Source organism: Tachyglossus aculeatus, chromosome 16 (assembly GCF_015852505.1).
Source record: "Tachyglossus aculeatus isolate mTacAcu1 chromosome 16, mTacAcu1.pri, whole genome shotgun sequence".
In the NCBI taxonomy this organism is placed as follows: domain Eukaryota; kingdom Metazoa; phylum Chordata; class Mammalia; order Monotremata; family Tachyglossidae; genus Tachyglossus; species Tachyglossus aculeatus.
In genome coordinates, this window is record NC_052081.1 from 13,172,050 (window position 1) to 13,191,881 (window position 19,832).

Consider the following 19,832-nt stretch of genomic DNA (forward strand, 5'->3'; position numbering starts at 1 on the left):
GAAATACTTTGGCAGAATGAAACTGTGAGCAACTCAAAGTGGACTTTAACATTGCTTTCGACTGATAATCATTCATTCATTTATTCAATCGTATTTATTGAGCGCTTACTGTGTGCAGAGCACTGTACTAAGCGCTTGGAAGTACAAGTCGGTAACATATAGAGATGGTCCGTACCCAACAACGGGCTCACAGTCTAGAAGGGGGAGACAGACAACAAAACAAAACATGTAGACAGGTGAGTAATGATGGCATTTATTAAGCGCTTACTATGTGCAAAGCACTGTTCTAAGTGCTGGGGAGGTTACAACATGATCAGGTTGCCCTACAAGGGGCTCACAGTCCTCATCCCCATTTTACAGATGATGTCACTGAGCACAGAGAAGTTAAGTGACTTGCCCAAAGTCACACAGCTGACAATTGGCAGAGCTGGGATTTGAACCCATGACCTCTGACTCCAAAGCCTGGTCTCTTTCCACTGAGCCACGCTGCAATCAGTGGTATTTATTGAGCACTTACTGTGCACAGCACACTGTACTAAGCCCTTGGGAGAGTACAGAATAAGAATACAACATAGTTGGTGTTCATGTTCCCTGCCCAGAGTGATCTTACTCCAGTAGGGACAAAGGTCCCAGAGATGTGGCCAGAGGACATTGCATCCCAGCCCCATAGGCAAGGTGTGCTCTGAGTCATGAGAAGAATAGGAAAGAATAAACGAGTCATTTTCATAGAGTGCATATGATAAAGGCAACATTGATCACTATTGCAGAGCCAGGAAAACATGTAACCAGCTGAAAATGATTTGGACCAAGACACCCACAAGCTAAATGAGTCAAGCAAAGCCAGGCAGTTTCCAAAATCCAACAGAGTTCTCAAGTACATTTGTAAAGAGAAGCGACGTGGCCTAGTGGAAAGAGTACAGGCCTGGGAGTAAGAGGACCTGGGTTCTAATCCTAGCTCTGCCACTTCCCTGCTCTGTGACTTGGGGCAAGTGATGTAACTTGTCTGTACTTCACTTACATCAGTTCTACAGTGGGGAGTCAATACCTGTTCTCCCTCCTGCTTAGAGTGTGAGCCCCTTGTAAGACAGAGACTGTGTCTGATCTGATTATCTTATATCTACCCCCAGCACTTAGTACAGTGCTTGGTACATAGTGCTTAACAAGTATTATCATTATGATAAGTCTAGGACCACCAGGATGGATCTCCTCCAATCCAGTCCGTTCCGTTGAGTCCCTTATAATAATTATGGTACTTGTTAAGCACTGTTTTCACTAGGCCACACTGCTTCCTTACCAGAGTATCATCTCCAGGTTGGGTTAAGGTGTTCTAAAAACAAAAAACAATCCAATATTGTTTATCAATTGTATCTGATTTCGATCCAGTTAGGGATGTCATCACTTGCCAAGCCCTTGGGTCTCCCTGCCACCAAGGCCGGGGAAGTTATTGTGCTAATCTGCACTGTTGCCAAGACTGTGTCTGAAGCCCAGCTGTTGGCCAGTGAAAGCCCAACCTGAGCTACTGGCGTTTGTCTGGATTGCGAAAGGAGATCCCCTGGTTCTGGGACCAACCAGTGGGTACTCGGGGGCAGACCAGGCAGTCATTCATTCAGTTATATTTAACACTTACTGTGTGCAGAGCACTTTAGTAAGCACTTGGGAGAGTACAATACAGCAGTAAACTGTCACATTCCCTGCACAAAAGGAGCTTACAGTCTTGGCCAGGGGATGGGTGGGGGGTGAATCATGCTTTTTTGGGGGTTATGTGATTGCCTGGAGAAGGAGATGACTTCTTCAATGTCATTTGCATAGAAATACATAGGAACTTTACCCCCACTGAGCAGATTTGAGTCATCCTGAATTATAATCCTGGCTAGGATTATACAGAGGGATTTAGTAACCCATTCAAATGCATTTAATTTCAGTTTTAATTTTATCTGGGTATTCACAGATCTCTGAATTTTCATCAGCTCTCAAGCCTCGAACCCAGGTTGGATTTTGGCAAACACGGACCCTTCTCAGGATAACAGTGGTGGGAAGGGATAGAACAGGCACCACTGTCAAAGTTGATAGAAGGTGCAATTTTTACAAAAGAGAGCATTCCAGGGTTGAGAGGCCCTTGGGTCCAATAGTACTGTTAAAAGACCCAGGGTTCAAATCCCCTTTTCCCTCACTGACTGATCAGGCACCAGTAACCAGACAGTAGCCATACTAACTGTAGGTGGGCATGGGAAAGCTGGACTATCAGAGGCCGGGACCCCTGGGGTGGGGGTTGTGGGGGGGCATGCTACGGTACCTGCTGCCACTTCCTGCTTCATGGTCCTGTGGTGGCCTCTCCGGAAACTCCCGTCTTGCTCCAAGGCCCTGGAGAATGCCACAGTGGTCGGGCTGGGGATAGAGCCTCCAAACAAGCAGGAGCACAATGGATCCAGCAGGTCCACCCCATCCTATGTGACCCTGGGGAAATCACCTAACTTCTCTGTGCCTCAGTTCCCTCAGCTGCAGAATGGGGATTCAATACCTGTTCTCCCTCCTACTTAAAATGTGAGCCCCATATGGGACCTGATAAACTTGTATCTACCCCAGTCCACTGGGTACAGTGCTTGGCAAATAGCACTTAACGAATACCACAACTATCATTCTCATTTTTATTACCCCAAAGTTGGCATCTTTACCCCTACAGCAGCCAGAATTACTTGGTGTGCCACTCTCGGTCCCCCGCTTGGTCTAAGTCTAGATTAGTACAGTGTTTTGCAGTGCATACGATTGAATGAATGAATTTATACTCAACCCGACTGGCCGTTAATGCTCTCTAATAGTAATTAAGTGAACGACGAGATCGAAGGCCCAATTCAAATCAAGTCAAAAGCTGATACCATTTTAATGGAGGGTTCTCCAACTTACCTCCTGTTCCCTCTTTATTCACCTTTTCCAGAGTTGGTTATTCCGGACACCGCAAATGTATTTTATGCCATGAATAGCCAGGTGAACTTTGACTTCATCCTTCGAAAAAAGACCCCGATGGATGAGCAAGTGAAACTCCGTAGCCGTACCAGCTTAACACTGCCGAGGACGGCTAAGCGAAGCTGCTGGAACAACAGACACAGCAAAATCACCCTCTGAGGTGTGAATGGCCTGGGTATTTGCCCTGAGGCTTTAGGGCATAGGGCAAAAGTAACATCAAAAACCATCCAGTATTACCGGACCACAGAAGATGAATTGGTCAGTGTTCTCCTTGGAACTAGTTGAGACTGGAATGCAAAATATCTATATATAAATATGTGCATTTGTGTATGTACATGTATATACATATATATGTATATATATATATATATATAAAGGGACTTTTATGGGATAGTCTGGACTATGGAAAAAAATTTTGCACATTAGCCTAGGAAGATGAGATTGCTTTTTTATCGGGGGAAAAGAAGGAACCGAAGATCCTGACTTAAAACTGCCAAGCAAGCTGACTCAAATCCCTAGGAACTTAGATTTTCCTTTGTGCCAGTATTACCTGTAACAAAACTCTTGTTTATTTTTCTAATGGGACACGAAACCTCTCGCGATAAATAACGTGCCATCGGACGTGATCCCAACGCAGAGGGCGGAGCCCCCATCGGCCGCATGATAAAGCCATTGTGGAAAAGGTTTGGAAGAGCCGGTGGTCTCCCATTTCTTGGGGTGGGAGTGGGATTTTCCATGAAAGAGCAGCAGCTCCCAAACCCATTCACTCAACCGATACAGTTGTCCAGAGGATGAAGAGAGCTCAATTGGATCTTTTCAGCCATCTGGCTCATCTCTGCCCTTGTCAGCACCAACCCCTTGCATCTGGAATTTTCCCCTTCAGAGATGAAGAGCTTGTGGCTGGACTATCGTTTTTGTTTGGTGACAGACCGGGCCAGGAAGAGAAGACCAATCACTCCTTCATTTTGACTTTATTCGTGTTTGAATGCCACTATGTTGATCCCTTCCTGAACGCGGGTAAAATGGCAGGTAAAATGGCAACTCCTCCAACCCCTTGGCCCTTTGGATTGCTGTACCTCTTCATTCGGGGCAATTATTCCTCAGGTGTCGAATATCTTTAATTCAGAATTAACTTCGGTTCACATTTTTGATTCTGTGAAAGATTCGGGAACATCGTTCTGACGATGCTGTCACACACCAGTGCCCAATTTCCCTTTCCATATTTTACTTACTATTGTAGCAGTGTGGTTCCTAGTCTACAGCCTCTTGTGGGGTTGCTTATTAACCGAACAATTTCTTGACAAGGAACGTTCCCTCCAGCCTGGCTGAGAGGCCGGGGAGGGGGGACCGAAAGACTCGACTATTTTCAGGCCCTTTTAGCTGCTATTTCCATCTGTGCAACTCTTAAAGTGACTTTTTTTCATTTCATTTCCTACTCTGCCATCTCACTCCACCAGAGGATGAGCCGCAGTGGAGTCGTTCGAACGGTTTGAACTAGAAGCCATACGTGAGACGTTGACTTGTATGAAGCACTTACAGAACCTATTTTATTTTCAAAATACTAGTCTTCGTTCCAAAAATCAAGTATAAATAAAAATGAACTGAACTTTGATTGTAAAGTACATGTATGCATGGAGATTCCTTTGCCAACCTTGTAATACTATCATCACAACAAGCTGTGCCTAATTTATGTTCTGTGAACAGTCTTACAAATGGGAGAGGCCCATGGAAAGGTATGGATGACTGTGAAAAACTGACATGAGAGCAGACCATGAATGTCTTATCTTGTCCAGCGATACTGTATTTTGCACTATTTCAAAATGAACAATCATTTTTCTACCTAGTGCTGAAGTACTTTTTCCTAATTCCCCCCCCCCCCCCCGCCCCCCATTCTCTCCCCCATCCGACTTACAGTTAGGCTTGGCGGGAGAGGGAGCGAGGTAGATCTAGATAGAAGGGTTCACTCCGGGACTGGTTTGCAGTGAAGATGGATCCTTAATTTCTGCACATGGAAGTGGAAACAAATGTGTTAAACCATTGTTGAACATCACAAGTGTTCACATGCACATCCATACTTGCCTTGTACATACTGTATATGTAGAGTCTAGATTTATATACTGCATTGTAAAAAAAAATCAAAAAAAACCCAACCCATGTATTTTTTTCCTTTTTAAGGATGATGAAAGTGCCCAATAGATAAAAATTGCCTCAACTTGTTTTTCTTCCAGCGCTTCTCTTGAGCTTCTGGCTGCTTGCGCCTTTTCATTTAGTATCCCTGGAAAGCTTTTACATTCTTGTTAAACAAGTTTACTGGTTTGGGTCCTGGTTGACCTGTTCTACGTAAAGATGAAGGGGTGTGGGCATATTCTTGAGTGGTGTCACTGAGGGAAGCAGCGTGGCATAGTGGATAGAGCACAGGCCTGTGGGTCAGAAGGTCATGGGTTCTTATCCCTGCTCTGCCCCCTGTCTGCTCTGTGACCTTGGGCAAGTCACTTCACTTCTCTGTGCCTCAGTCACCTCATCTGTAAAATGGGGATTGAGACTCTGAGCCCAACTTGGGACAGGGACTGTGTCCAACATGATTTGCTTATATCCACCCCAGCACTTAGTACAGTGCCTGGCACATAGTAAGTCCTTAACAAATACCATCATTACTATTATTATTATTAGGGAACAGAAGCCACAGTACAGCCCAGCCTGCATCTTACAAACCGAGGTAAGGAAGACAGAAGAGATCACAGCTGATTGATGGTCCTTAGTTCGTTAGGGACACCAGAGGGCCAGAGAACGTCTGGATTTCAGTCACTGAAGTTGAAAACACCAACAAATGAGGTTAATTCCTTTTTCCTGTTGACCCAATGCTTACGTGCCTCTGCCCGCAATCCCACATGCTCATCTTGGTAGGCTTTTGAGACTCCTGCCAGGAACCCCTTGAAGAGAGGAAAGATGGTGGGGGAAATTAAGGCTCCTTTTTGCACTGTGTTCCATGAGTTCCTTGCTGATTTTAGTCTCCAACACCTGGCCAAGTTCTAAAAGTAGTAAGTTGGAAGCATCGTTAGGCCTTTATGTGGCCTTATTCTTTCCCCAGCAAGAAGCTGGGAACACCAAAGGTCCCAGAACTAGGGCCCTGGTAGCAAAGGGGAAAGGAGCCCGCCACCTCAACCAATCATATTTATTGAATACTTACTGTGTGCAGAGGACTGTACTACGCACTTGGGAGACAATATAACAGAGTTGATAGACACAGTCCCTGGCCGCTGAGGATTGGGCCACCCTTTATGCGCTAGACCATCCTAACAGATGACCTCTCTATTCTGCAGTATCTCTCCTGCTCTTCCAGATCCTCATGGGGATTCAGCACAACACGATTGTCACCAGCTGATCCAGAGATCCTGTGAAACATTCGTAGGATTTGAAAGTAGGTGAGACTAGATTTTCCCATCACTGTCCTCTCTGTTACCTCTTTGTTCAGTCGGGGTTGCTTCCCAATCCCCACTACAGTCTTATGGCTGGGCATTTAGACTAGAAGAAAAGCTCTGTAGTAAAGTTTTTTGTAGCATTAACTATTATTAGTGCCATTATGCTACTATACCCTCTAATATAGCCATTCAATGAATGATATTTATTGAGCCCATACTAAGCACCTGGGAGAGTATAATTCCAGAGTTAGACTAAGCTTAGCCTAGATCTTACACTCATGACTTCACTTATAGAATTGTACTTTCCAAGTGCATAGTACAGTGCTCTGCATACAGTAAGGGCTCAATAAATACAAGTAAATGAATGAATGAATAGAAATTTTTTTTGGGATCAGTTTTTGGCCAATACTAGCCTATGAATCAATTGAACCATCACACCTTTGTACTATAGTTATTCATTTATTTTTAAAACGAGCTCCAGGAAAGTGAGTAGTTTTGGGGTTTTTTTTTGCCAGAAACCTTGCATACATAGCAAACGCCCTTGAGGGCACACGCGCACACACACCCACACACACTGTATAACTCAGAGCAGCCTGAAAATACAACTCACTCTCTGCTTGTTGTGTGTTTCCCCAAAGAGTGATAAACGCCAAGACCATTTCTGTAGCAATTAAGCTCTTCTCAGACACAGACCAAGTCTGTTGTTTGCTCTGAAAGTACCAGAACAAGGTGAGCACACAATAAATATTAACAGCAACAATAAGACCAGAAAAGATAGCATTTTCTTTAGAGGAAATCGTCTGAGGTTGAGGGGTTCATAAAGGGGAAACCTTCATGCCCATAGTGACCCTGATAAAAACCACTCAGGTCTTAGGAGAAATTGAGATTCATCCCATGTAAGAAGCATCAAGCTTGCATTTTGACCGGTCGCTGAAGCTATTTCTCTACTACTCAAAAGCCAATTCTAGAAGGAAGGAAAGTTGCCCTCCTAACCCAGAACAAGTTAGTGCCTGGAGCAGAGATTCCAGGACAGTTTGGAGTATTTCTGAAACTGAGCCTCGGTATCAAAGAACCGTTGGAACTCTTCTTTAAAAGACTTTGTTTCATTCACAGAGACTAAACTCTTGCTCCGACCCTCGAGCCTGACAGGAGAGGATGGGAGGAACGAAGGCAGGGTTAGCATAGCATTCACAGTTAGAAAAGTTCTACTCCAAAGTTCCTGAACTTAAAGTTGGGTCTGTGAGAACTGAGATTCCAAACACCTGATTCTTCTGCATCCAGATTCTCAGAATCATGGTCAGACCAGCTGACGACGCAAGGAGAAACCCAAGTAACATTGTTTGCAACTTACAAAAAAATTCTTCCAATGCGACACACACATACACACACACGCACACAAAGTAGAAAATATCCAATCAGGTAAAACACCCTCACTCAACTGAAAATTTTTCCATCAAAAACCTTGTAACTTTAAGAAAAAAACAAAACAAAAGATTTAAACTTGTCAGCTAATTTAAGCAGGGTAACCTGGACTCTAATAGAGATGCCTTGACCTACTCAAAGGTATCTCTGCCCAACCGAACCTAGGCATACCTGATCCTCACCATCCAACCAAGAAAAGGCAAACTGCCCTTTTGTCCTGCAACCCAAGTTTTTAAGACAAGTAGCTCACCCCTGTACTGTTTCAAAGGACCCTCTCCAAGGAGGTCAGACACTGATTGTGCCCATTCAATTTTTCTTTTAAAGAAGGAAGGAGCCCTTGGGAGCAGGGGAAGTCTTGCTCAAGATCATCAGCACCCATTAGCTGGCTAGTGACTTTGCTGCCCAGTGCTATGCTAGCTTATCAACCCCATTTGCTTCTGAATATAGGCCTTTCCCTTTCCCCCTTGATATGCCTGGAGATGCTTTTGGAAAACCCATCTTGAAATTTCAGCATTTCCTTCTGGCTTTTCTTTGTTTGAAAACTTGCCAACGGGCCCAACCTTGCTCCAAGGCTTGGGGGTCCAAGCCCGGACAGGAGGAACTCCCTTTTCTCAAATCACAACTCAGATGAATGATAAGAAAAACCAAATACAGGAAAAGGGCTGGCTGAAATTTTTAAAAACCTTTCAGAGGAATAATTAAGGTATTTTGACTCACATAGGGGAGGCCCATTCTCTGGACTGGAGAAGGTTCCTTTCCTGCCGCTGTCCTCTCAAGCTCACAAACGTCGCTTCATCTGAGACGCGGCACAGCAGCACCTTCAACCCTGAGGTACTTGACAAGCCCAATTCCTGTCCTAAGGCCCTTATATATTAAATTTATCTTATAAATACAACATCCTGACCCCAGGATCGGTATAAAATTGGACACAATGGAGTGTTTTTTCCAAAAATAATTTGGGTAAACCCAGTGAACCCTGTCTGACCAAGCACTTCGCCAAGGAGATGAAGTGTGAGGCCAAACAGGAGTTTGGCATTGTGCTTTTTTTTTTTTTTTTGAAGTCTCTACCATTCTTCCAGCTAATTTTTCCTTCCTTTCCCTTTTCATTAACTCAAGTCGATCAACTCAACTTGCTGGGAGCTATGGTAAAAACAAAAAGGTACTGGATGACGAGCTAGAAGCGTCTACGGAAAAGCTAACGGGTCGGGCTGGGGTCAGGACCGCACCGGGCCCGGGAACTGCTCAGAGTTCATCGCGAGGGGTAGCGGAGTCCAAGGAGGGCTGCGGGGCCAGGGCGTCCGTGTTCTGGGCATTACTGTGGATGTGTTCCTGCTCCTGAGTCTTGCGCGAATGCTTCCGGTCCCAGTCCGTAGCCACAGTCTCGTTGTCCCAGATGGTAGAGGTCTCGGTGTCGCTGAGGTACCCGGGCTGCCCTGTGTAGTGAGTCGGGTAGATGAGCAGGGGCTCTACCGAAAAGGCCTTCAGGTCTCTGGGTTCGTAGTACTCCATGTACTTGGCTCTAAAAAGGAGAAAGGCACAGCGGGTGAGGCCGTCGGACTCATATGGCAAAGGGACGGGATGGGTTATCGGTTTATGTGGGATTTAACACGTGTCCTTGGTGGAGGTCGGCATCGAATGGGCACAATAAATCATTCCTCTAAGCTAGCTAGGGCAGAGGAAAATAAAAGCTTGCCATAGGAGAATCCTGTTTCTCCTCCCAGACAGAGAGATAAAAAAAGGAAGTTTTGCCCTTGGCCCTAAAGCAATGTGGTTGAGCCAATCATCCTGGTAATACTCAGGGTATTTGTTAAGCACTTACTATGTGGCCAGGCACCATTTGAAGTGCTGGGACAGATCAAAGATAATTAGGTTGGACACAGTTCTTGACCCACACGGGGCTTGCAGTCTTAATGGAGGAGTGTGGCTCAGTGGAAAGAGCACAGGCTTTGAGTTCGAATCCCAGCTCTGCCAATTGTCAGCTGTGTGAATTTGGGCAAGTCACTTAACTTCTCTGTGCCTCAGTTCCCTCATCTGTAAAATGGGGATTAAGACTGTGATCCCCCCGTGGGACAACCTGATAATAATAATAATAATATTGGCATTTATTAAGCGCTTACTGATCTCCTTGTAACCTCCCCAGCGCTTAGAACAGTGCTTTGCACATAGTAAGCGCTTAATAAATGCCATCACTATTATTATTATTAATCCCCATTTAACAGATGAGGTAACTGAGGCACAGAGAAGTAAAGCGACTTGCCCAAGGTCATCCGGCAGACAAGTGGCAGAGCCGGGACCAGAACCTAGGTCCATGCTCTATCCACTAAGTCTTTCTGTGCCTGGGCCAACTGGGAATGGAGGCCATAGCTAGGGGTGCTTCTCAGAGAAAGCTCTGGACATCTCAAGTTAGGGCACAGTTGATGGAGAGCCTTGTCTGAGGTCCAGGGAACTCCCAAAAGGTACATAAGGACAATCAATTCTTCCGGTACTATGTGAGGCCCAGGGCGAGCTGCGGCCTCCCCGGAGATAGAATGAGGGGGACAGACTGGTATTCTAATCCCAGCTCTGCCACAGATTCACATCACCCCAGCAAGTTACTCCCCCTTTTAAGTTATCCATATCCTTATCTATAAAAGGGGAAGAATACTTATGAATAATATGGATCATGTGGTATTGGTTAAGCACTGTGTGTCAAGCACCGTTCTAAGCACTGGGGTAAGGGTGAACACAGTCCCTGTCTTTCATGGGGCTCACATTCTAAGATATCAAATCCCCATTTTACAGATGATAAACTGAGGCGGAGAGAAGTCAACAGACAACCAGGATTACATAGCCGAAAATGACAGAGGCAGGTTCAGAAACCAGGTACTCCGACTCCCAGCTCTGGTGTCTTTCCACTAGTTCTGCTACTCCTCCATTGCCTTGGGCCCATGGGAGGGACCACTTTTCGGTCCCACCATGCTGGGGAGGAAAGGAAGCAAGGGGCAGGGCCAGGCCCTGTCCCAGGTCACTCACACAGGATGCTTGTTGTACATCACAGGCAGGAACTCATCCACTGGCAGCATCTTCCCGAAGGGGTCAGCTCCGACCAGCTTCTGAGCCCCTTCCAAGGAAATGACATAGCCCAAGGTCCAATAGGAGTAATCGGCCTCGACCAGATTCACCACATTGGGAACCGCCTTCTCCGGTTCTTGCACCTGCATCCTTTTCCGACCAATGTAACTGGAGAACACAGAAAATAGGATTGTGCTGTGCGGGGGTTGTGGGGGGTGCTGCCCGGATGATCTCTTCAAGCAGCTCCTGGGAGGATGGGGCTGTTCGGATTCAGGAAGGATGAGGCAGAAATAAGTTCCGTGGGCTGTTTGAGACATCCCTTGGCAGGGAGGGTTGGTGTGTGTGTGTCGGGGGTTGGGGGTGGTTAGGGTGGGAAGGGGTTCTTTTCCTGCGTCTCTCTGTGCTGATGCCATGGTTAACTGTGCAGTCTGAGAAGCGTTTAAATTTCTGGATTTATTTTCCCTGAAAGGGTGTGCATTCCAAAAACTTCCCTGCAACCATCTCAGGAAAGTATCCATTTTTTATGTGGCAAAGGAGAAGGCCAGATCCAAGTGTGATTCTTAATTATTCAATTATGGGTGCAAAGGCAGAGGAGAGAGGTTTTCCAAGGAATTCTGGCCTCAGCTGGTTAGAGGGTTCCCGCACAGACCAAGCTCACTGCTCTTATCCCCTAACCGGATTTGGGAGGATAAAGTCAATTTAGACATGCAGCGGTGGATCGCCTTTAACTCATGGCAACTTCGTAAAGACAAATATTCCACTGAGTCATTAAGGCCACCCCCAGGCTCTTGGATGGATTGAGTGCTATGGGTCAGGAGCAGAACAGATCATCACAACTGGCTTCCAGGTTGGGTAGCTTTGGTCCTACTGCAGCTTCTGTACTCTTCGGGATTCTGCTATCCAATGACAGACTGGCTCTCTATACTCGGTTGGGGCAGCCCCGTCCCCGTAGGGGTTTCAGCAGGACCGGCAGAAGCGGGCGGCTGTGTCTGGGAGCCCCAAGACGGGTTGCCCTAAAGAAGAGCTCCCAGGTGCAACTGGGCCCCTCCTCACTGCCAGCCAGGGAGCCAGTGAGGTTTCCTGCCACCGGTCTCCATCTGACGCTTCTTTCTCCTATAAGCAAGGGGTAGTGTAGCTATAGAACAAACCCATACGCAGGGGAACTCATCTGGGGTCAGAATTAGTCCGCTCAGGACCTTACTCACATCAGTTCCCAATCCAACTGGACTCGGTCAATGTCATCCATCAGCTTGATGAGCTTCTTCTTAAACTGGTGCTCAAAACGCACATCGTCCTCAATCACCAGGGTCTTCTCCAAGTCCCGGTCGATCACCTGCAGGGACAAACAAGCCCCCGGGAGCCCGCCGGCCTTATTTGTGGGCAGAGGGAAACTAGACAGAAGACGGGTTGGCTCCTTGGGGATTTGCCCCCTCTGAGGGCCCCGGTTGAAAGGTCAAGAGCCCCCTTGGGTGGGGGACCAAGTTCGACCCTGAGCAGAGAACAGAGGAGGTGCAGGAGTGAGGGAGCTTGTGGAACTACGGGAGCCCAGTCTTGACTCACCAAGGGGCTTGTCGTGGGGACTGGTGGGAATCAATGTAAGGGACCCACAGTCCTGAACAGCGCTAAGAAGCAGGGCCCACTGCATGGAGGGGGAGAGTCATTATTCCTTGCCCCCAATAGACCAGATCCTCATTCCCACTGCAAGCCTTCAAAACAGAGCATCTTTTACCTCTTTCCAGATAGAGTAGTGGCTAAGGAAGCAGCCAATTTCGCCCCTTGTCAGTGGCCTAGAAGAATAGGGATCCCGGTACCCAGGGAGCATGTCAATATTCAGAGCTTTCAGCTGACTTGTATTCAGGGCCCTGCAAGACAGATAGAGCCTCTCTGAGTGTTTATGTCCCTTATGATGAGGATGGTATTTGTTAAGCGCTTACTCTGTGCCAAGCACTGTTCTAAGCGCTGGGACACTACAATCCCAGTACAGCACTGATGGCCTAGCATCGCCGAGTGGAAAGTGCACAGGCCTGGGAGGTAGAAGTCCCGGGTTCTAATTCCACTCTGCCACTTGCCCGCTGTGTTACCGTGGGCAAATGACAACTTCTCTGTGCCTTAGTTTCCTCATATGTAAAATTGAATTCAATACCCATTCTCCCTCCCTCAGACCGTGAGCCCCATGTGGGACAAGGACTGCATTTGACCTGATTAATTTGTATTTTCCCCAGCACTTAGAACAGTGTTTGACACACAGGTGCAGTTAAGTACAACTAATAAATTCCAAAGCCAGGGGCTGCCCTCTAAGCCTCCCTTGAAAAATGCGAGATTCTCAGCAGGGTGCTCTGGAGTACTACACTGCTCCCCAGCTTTGGAAAAATGTTCACCTGGCGAGGACTCATGAGGGGTCAAGTATTCACTCTGGCACAATAAAAGTGCTGGAAGGGGAAGGAAAAGGGCATACCTTTTCTGCATTTTGATGCACTAATGACAGTGAAGCCCTGAGAAGTAGCAGACTCATGGGGGTAGGTGTTCCTCTCGAGGGAAATAGTGCCTAATCCAGAAACCACCCACCACCGCCTTCTCAGAACTTCAAAAGAGCCAAGAAAAAACTCACTTCCCATCCACAGCCTCCACAATCTTTACTTCGATCTCCTGCTCATATAGGGTTCGCAGCATACGGTCTCGCCTGTCTTTTCGCCTTTTCAAGTTGATCATAAAAATCTGTGGCATGGAAGAAAAAAGGGGGAAAGACGTTGGGCAGCTTCCCATTGCCAACACCCCTTGGAGGGCCAAGCCCAAGACCTCAGATTTGAGGGAGAAGCAACTAGATGCTCCCAACTGGTTACTGCAGTGCTCTGCACACAGTAGATGTTCAGTGAATACCAATGAATGAACCCATTTGGATGAGGATTTTAAAAAAAGACCCCAAACAATAACTTTTCTTTCCAACACCAAATAAAATATGGGTTTTCTGCGAGACAGAGTCTAGACTGTGGACGATGCCACACCTTTCTGTTACCTGACCAGAAAGGAAGAGGAGAGCTGCTAAAGGAGGCATATTGGATCAAACCAAACAGCCCAGGGTTTTATGGGCAGAGATTGTGTTTACCTACTCTATTATACTGTACTCTCCCAAACTGTTTAGTACCGTGCTCTGCACACAGTAAGCATTCAATAAATAATTAACTGATTAAAGTATCATCAGGGCGGGAAGGTGCTCAAGGCACAGTAAAATCCCTTCACTGTTTTGTGAAACAAATGCAAATAAGTTTGGGTCAGGAAGCCAGATCTCCACAAGCAATGCAGCATAACCTGAGCCAAAGTATATAATTGAGGACAAGTGGAGAGCTCAGGCCTCACCCCGGACATTCACCCGAATTCACCAGAGTTGCCTCAATTTCCCTGGCTGCTTTGCTTGTGGAAATCTGTTCGGATAGGGCAGCCATCCTTGCCTGTCCAGAGTTAGGGCTTCTCTTCCTTTGCTCTTTGGGACAGAAAAACTAAACAGACTTGGAGGGGTCTCTAGCTTTAGAGAAACTTTTCTGTACCAAAATAGATGGGAGGAGAGGCGGCCACACAGGTGGTCTAAACCCAGACCACAAGGACCCGTTCGTTGGGGTTTGATTCGTTTGTTTCACGTAAAAAGCTGTCACTATGCACTGGGCTCTGAGGGGTCAGTGCGTCTGAGCCCTGACTCAGCCGCCTGAGCCACTTAACGGGATCCCTTTCTTTTAGGGCGGCCTAAGTCAAGGGCTCTCCGTCCAGGTCCCAAGTCCTTAGTACAGTGCTCTGCACACAGTAAGGGTTGTATAAATACCACCTACTACAGGTAGCAGGAACAAACCCAGGCCTTTACCCCGGGGGGAACCCAGTCCAGAGTAAATAAAAACCCAACCCCGGCTCAAAGGCAACAGAAATCATAGCCACAAAGGAACAACACAGACAACACAAACATGCCGGACTCTAACCGTAGAGGAGTAAAGTCATACAGCCAGACACCAGGCCACCCATTAGAGAACCCGTGGGGTGGAAGGGATCTCCGAAGCTCCCCAGACGGGCGTCCTGAACCGACTTCTCCTACCTCATCAAACCCCATCTTGTCGGGATACTTGGGGGCGACAGAGACATGTTGGGAGGGCTCCATAGGGGGGCGGTTGACTGAAAGACACAAGTGTGCAGAGGGCTGTGTTAATGCCGGAGTCAGAGACCCATCCCTCGTCAAGCGTGCTGGATGTACAGGGCTGGAACAGACCGTCTGTGCGGTGGGAGGAACAGTGCCAAAAGACACATGAATGTAACCTCTCAGAGTTCTCCCCTCACATGCCAATGACAGTCTACAGCGTTTACTTTCCTATTCGGGCTACGTCTGCCAGTGAGTTCTTCAGCTCACGCAGGCATAAAGATACTATTATGCACCTTCGCCCCATCGCATTTCTGTTCATGTCGACTTAACTATTCCACTATTTAAGCACTTACCTACATATCCATTTTTGATTTCTGTAAATTACTTTGGATCTGTCTCCCCCATTCGGCTGCAAGCTTCGGTAGGGTGGGGAATCATCATTCCTAACCACTGTACTCTCCCACATGCTTAATACGTGGCTCGGCCTGCAGTGAATACTGCTGACTGACTGAAAAAAATTGAAGCTGCTCCAAATTACAGCTGGTTTTCATCTTACAAGGAGGCTCAGGGGGCTTACAAGGGGCGTTAGGAGAAACTCTCACTGCAGAGCTCACAGCATGCACGTACATGACTGTTTCTTCCGACCCCTCAACACACTAGGTCTACATTAAAAGTTGTCGAAAGGACATCTCCAAATTCTGCCATCGCAAGTCTATCCCAAATGCACAATTAAACCCTGCATCCTGGCAGGACCGACTGTACTTTCAGTCATGAGCTGCGCATGTGAATGTTCTTAAAGGAATCATGTGAAGAGATGTGCTTAAAAGGAAAGTTCTTGCTTGGCTTGCTTAGATTTCTTCACATGAAAGAAGTCAGGGCCTCCTCAGAGTACTTTCTACGCTTTGCCATGGACTGGGCTGGCCTGCATTTGGCTCGGGCCAGGAGCTAGCTATGGCCCATTTCCCTCTGTGCTCGCTCACTCCCATTGGCACTCAGCAACAGCAAGGCCCCTGGAAATGGGTGAATGGATACATCCCCTGCACCATCCACCCAAGAGGTCCCTGTAGAAGTCCTCATGAGCCTATGTGGGACATGGGCTGTGTTCAACCTGATGAGCCTGTACCTACCCCAGGTCTTAGTAGAGTGTCTGGCACACAGAAAGCACTTACAAAAATACCATTTAAAAAAAAAAAAAGCTCCAGAACATGGGATGGTGCTCCCAGTTAAAGGAGTTGCTCAACCCTGATCGCTGCCTGGAGAGTTTATTTCAGATCAGTCAATCAATGGTATTTTTGAGCACTTTCTATGTGCAGAGCGTTGTACTAAACATTGGAAGAGTACAACATAACAATGTAACAGACATAATCCCTGCCCACAGTGAGCTGACAGTCTAGAGGGGGGATCCCAGGGATCGATAAGTCATCAGTTGGTCTGGAACCTCTGTAAGCAAAGACGTTTGCAGGGTGCTCACATGATGAAGTGGGTGCAATTTCAGTGGAAAAGCTACATAGGTCCTATAGCCTGTAACTTTTATTTACAGAAAACAACCTGGGGGCAAAAAAAAAAGTTTCTTTTTAGAGCCTGTAACTGATGAGAAGAGCACTGGAATCTCAGGGCTGGGAGCAAGGCGACTGATTACACCTCTGCAATTCCTAAATCTAAGGCAGTGTTCCTCCAGAGCCCAGATTATAACCTCCAGCACCCGGATCTCTTTCCTACTACCTGCCGTCCCCCCATGCTTAGTGCCTTGTTCCCCTGCCTCTCTCTCCTGGCTTGCTCTCATCTCCTAGGCTGCAGGGAGGAGAGAGCTTGCATTCCTTCCTCCTTGTCAATGGCAGGGAAGTCTCACGTCCTTTCTGGTGGAGGTGGCCGTTTAGGGCAGAAAGGACTCATGTCAAAGCGTAACAAATGGGGCAGATTCTGCTCTGGGTAAGATAAAAGGCATTGGCATTTTCATTGTTGTGAAAGCAGGTCTTTCAAAGACAGAGGAATTTTGATGATCTGAATTGTTTTGAGACCATGGATACTTTGGACAATAATTATTACTGTTACGGGATGTGTCAAGCACTGTTCTAAGCGCTGGGGGAGATAAAAAGATAATTGAGACTCTCCCACCCAAAGACACAGGATTTCTACCATTGTTTGCTCATAGTAGCTCATTTCCTGTACTACCCAGCAATTTTGATAACTGAGGGGCCACTGCAGTTTTCTGGGTCATCTTTGTTTGAGCCTTTGCAGCTGGGGACCTGAATGAGCCTTCTGATTAGATGGGAGTTGACCCAATTGACAGCCGCTGCCCAAGCGTGCCTGGGGATTGGAGCTGCCGTCCTCGCCCAAAAACCAACTTGCCTGGACCCTGGGGATATCCATGAAGCACTTCAAGGCAGCAGTAGTGTGAGGGGAAATGATATGGAACACAAAAAGCTCTGACTTCTGCCTGTTATTCAGGTAGACAAGCTGACACCCACCATGGTACTGGGTGAAAGCTCTGAAGGGGAGCTCCGTGAGGTTTCCACGATTATACTGCCCCCTTGCAGATTTGAGTCAAAAATGAAAGTTTCCGCTGGAAATAAATCCTCTCAAACAATATGCTTGCACCAAATAGACGCAACCTGTGTTTTAGTAAGAGCAGACCCGGGCCTTTAGCCAGGCTAACTCTGTCAGGATGGCCATTCGTTTTCACTTGATCTGGTCTGACATGGAGGGAGGCAAGTTCCAAATTGAAAGCCATCATATCGGGATGGGTTGGGGGTGAACCAGGAACTTGTTTCTACTTACTCATTGCTTCAATCTGCACATGAATGAGGTTCTCAATATCCTCCTCTAGCGTCTGGTGTGGCTTCAGTGGGACAGGCAGGTACCCATAGTGCTCTTTGTTACAGAGGTACATCTGGATCCCTGAGGACAAAGAAACAAGACAGGTTAGTCGGAAAGCACCCACACGGCCCCGTTGGCCAACGGGGGAGGTCCGGAGGGGAAACAAAGGGTGAGGCAAGGTGGGGCGGGGAATCTTGGAGCTTCATAACGGACGATTGTTCCACTGCGGACTGGGAGGGGCTGGGGTCTAAGGAGAGGCCACAGTGCAGGGGTTTAAGCCTTTCAGGCAGCGTCAATGCCAGAATTGAAAAAGATAAATAATACAAAAGAAAAAATCAGGGAATTCAGGATGATGGCAAGAGTAGCAAGGAAAATATTCTCTCTAAATGGAAGCAAAAACAATGAGGAGTCACATTAAGCTAAAGAACGGGGGAGACCCATAAACAAATTTTGGCAGTTCGCACTGTGACAAGGACAGTAGATGGGGAATCGAATATGCAAGTGCTCTACATTCCATTTTGTGGTCTCAGCAACATTTCACTTCCTCTCCTCTTTTCAAATGAAATCCGCAACTTGGGGCACAAGAGCCTAGATTATGCTCCTTTGAGGTAGGAGGAAATTGAACATTTTCTTTCCCAAAGGGAAAAAATGTGTGCTGGTCTGAGTTGAATGCTAAAAGTAGAAAAGGATCAAAGGAGAAGAAACATATTCCAGCGCCAGAGAACAGAAATGAACAGTGACTTGACCGATAGAAAATAAGGAGAAAATCCTTATATTTGATGGGCATGGTTGAGTTAGAGTAAGCGTAAAGTGCAGACATATCCAAGAGAGAAATACTCAATCTGCTACTTCGATTAAGTGGAAATAATTAAAATCCTCTATATGGGGTTAGAGTCTTCTGTTCAAAAGCTTAAATTTAAAAGCCCCCATCACAAAAAAAATCAAAATGAAAACGTTTATATTAGTTTCAGATATTAAAGGGGAAAAACATTTAGACCTGCTGAGAACTTTAATGCGGGGATTAATTTAAGCCACACCCATTGTACCCTGAATGGGCAATATCACAAACCCATCAGCCTTCTGTGGAATCAGAGCACCTTCACCAGCCTGCCAGCCTAATTAAATATGCTCATATCGGTCTTTATATTCAGACAGCCAGATCAGAAGATCCAAGATGAAATTTAAGAGCTGTAGACACCACCACCAGCTTTCCATCTTAATGGACATGATAAAGACAATCGGCATCAGGACACACTTTCATGTGAGTCTGAGTTTTGTTGCAATCTCTATGACCAGCCAGGTTCGAAGATTTGTTTATCTGCAAAATGACTCCATTCTTTTGGCTGGGATGAAACCTTGACCCCAGTCTATTGCATTAGACGCCGAATAACATCAACCTGTCAGATAGCTGGATATTATTATTATTTTTATATTTGTTATGTGCTTTCTATGTGTCAAGCACTCTTCTAAGTGCTGGGGGGAATACAAGTTAATTAGGTCGGGCATAGTTCCTGTCCCATTGTGAGCCCCCTGTCCCACTAGGGCTCACAGTCCAAGTAAGAGGGAGAAGAGGCACTAAATTCCCATTTTATCAGTGAGGAAACTGAGGCACAGAGAAGTTAAGTGATTTGCCCACGGTTACAGAGAAGACAACTGGCAGAGCCAGGAATTAGAATCCAGGTCTTCCGACTCCCAGGCCTGTGCTCCTCATGGCATGTATGCAAATGTACATTTCTCTTTGGATTTTCAACTGTATATTCAATTACTGCACCGGCTGCTTCATCCTGAAATCCCTGAACAAATTCCTGTCTTCTAATCCTGCCATTCCATCAGTAGTATTTGTCTGTCTGACTCCTCCCCTTTTACACTGTAAACAGCTTGAGGGCAGGATCTTCCTACTAGTGTTCTCTCCCAAGTACTTAGTACAAGGACTTTCCCTCACGGAGGACTTTAATAAATATCACTGAGTGCTCAATTTGGGTGGCATTAAAATAGTCGGGAGTGAAGAGGTGCAGGACAATAAGTATTCCTCTCTCTTGATGTGA

The 19,832-nt window shown here is 46.6% G+C and overlaps 2 protein-coding genes across 4 annotated transcripts in view; one reads left to right on the plus strand and one right to left on the minus strand.

Moving 5' to 3' along the window:
- RGL1 (ral guanine nucleotide dissociation stimulator like 1) overlaps positions 1-4,800 on the plus strand; it is a 151,843-nt gene extending 147,043 nt beyond the window's left edge. For all 3 annotated transcript variants that reach the window (XM_038757773.1, XM_038757775.1, XM_038757774.1), the window contains one exon: positions 2,933-4,800. In XM_038757773.1, the coding sequence (XP_038613701.1) occupies positions 2,933-3,120 (188 nt within the window). In that variant the 3' untranslated portion in view covers positions 3,121-4,800. The remainder of the gene's footprint in view (positions 1-2,932) is intronic.
- Positions 4,801-6,823: 2,023 nt separating this feature from the next.
- Positions 6,824-19,832, minus strand: part of COLGALT2 (collagen beta(1-O)galactosyltransferase 2) — a 45,506-nt gene continuing 32,497 nt past the window's right edge. Inside the window, exons 6-12 of the mRNA XM_038758223.1 lie at positions 17,749-17,868; positions 14,929-15,005; positions 13,462-13,568; positions 12,583-12,715; positions 12,059-12,186; positions 10,815-11,021; positions 6,824-9,321 (exon numbers count right to left, since the gene is read on the minus strand). Of these exons, the coding sequence (XP_038614151.1) occupies positions 9,045-9,321; positions 10,815-11,021; positions 12,059-12,186; positions 12,583-12,715; positions 13,462-13,568; positions 14,929-15,005; positions 17,749-17,868 (1,049 nt within the window). The 3' untranslated portion in view covers positions 6,824-9,044. The remainder of the gene's footprint in view (positions 9,322-10,814; positions 11,022-12,058; positions 12,187-12,582; positions 12,716-13,461; positions 13,569-14,928; positions 15,006-17,748; positions 17,869-19,832) is intronic.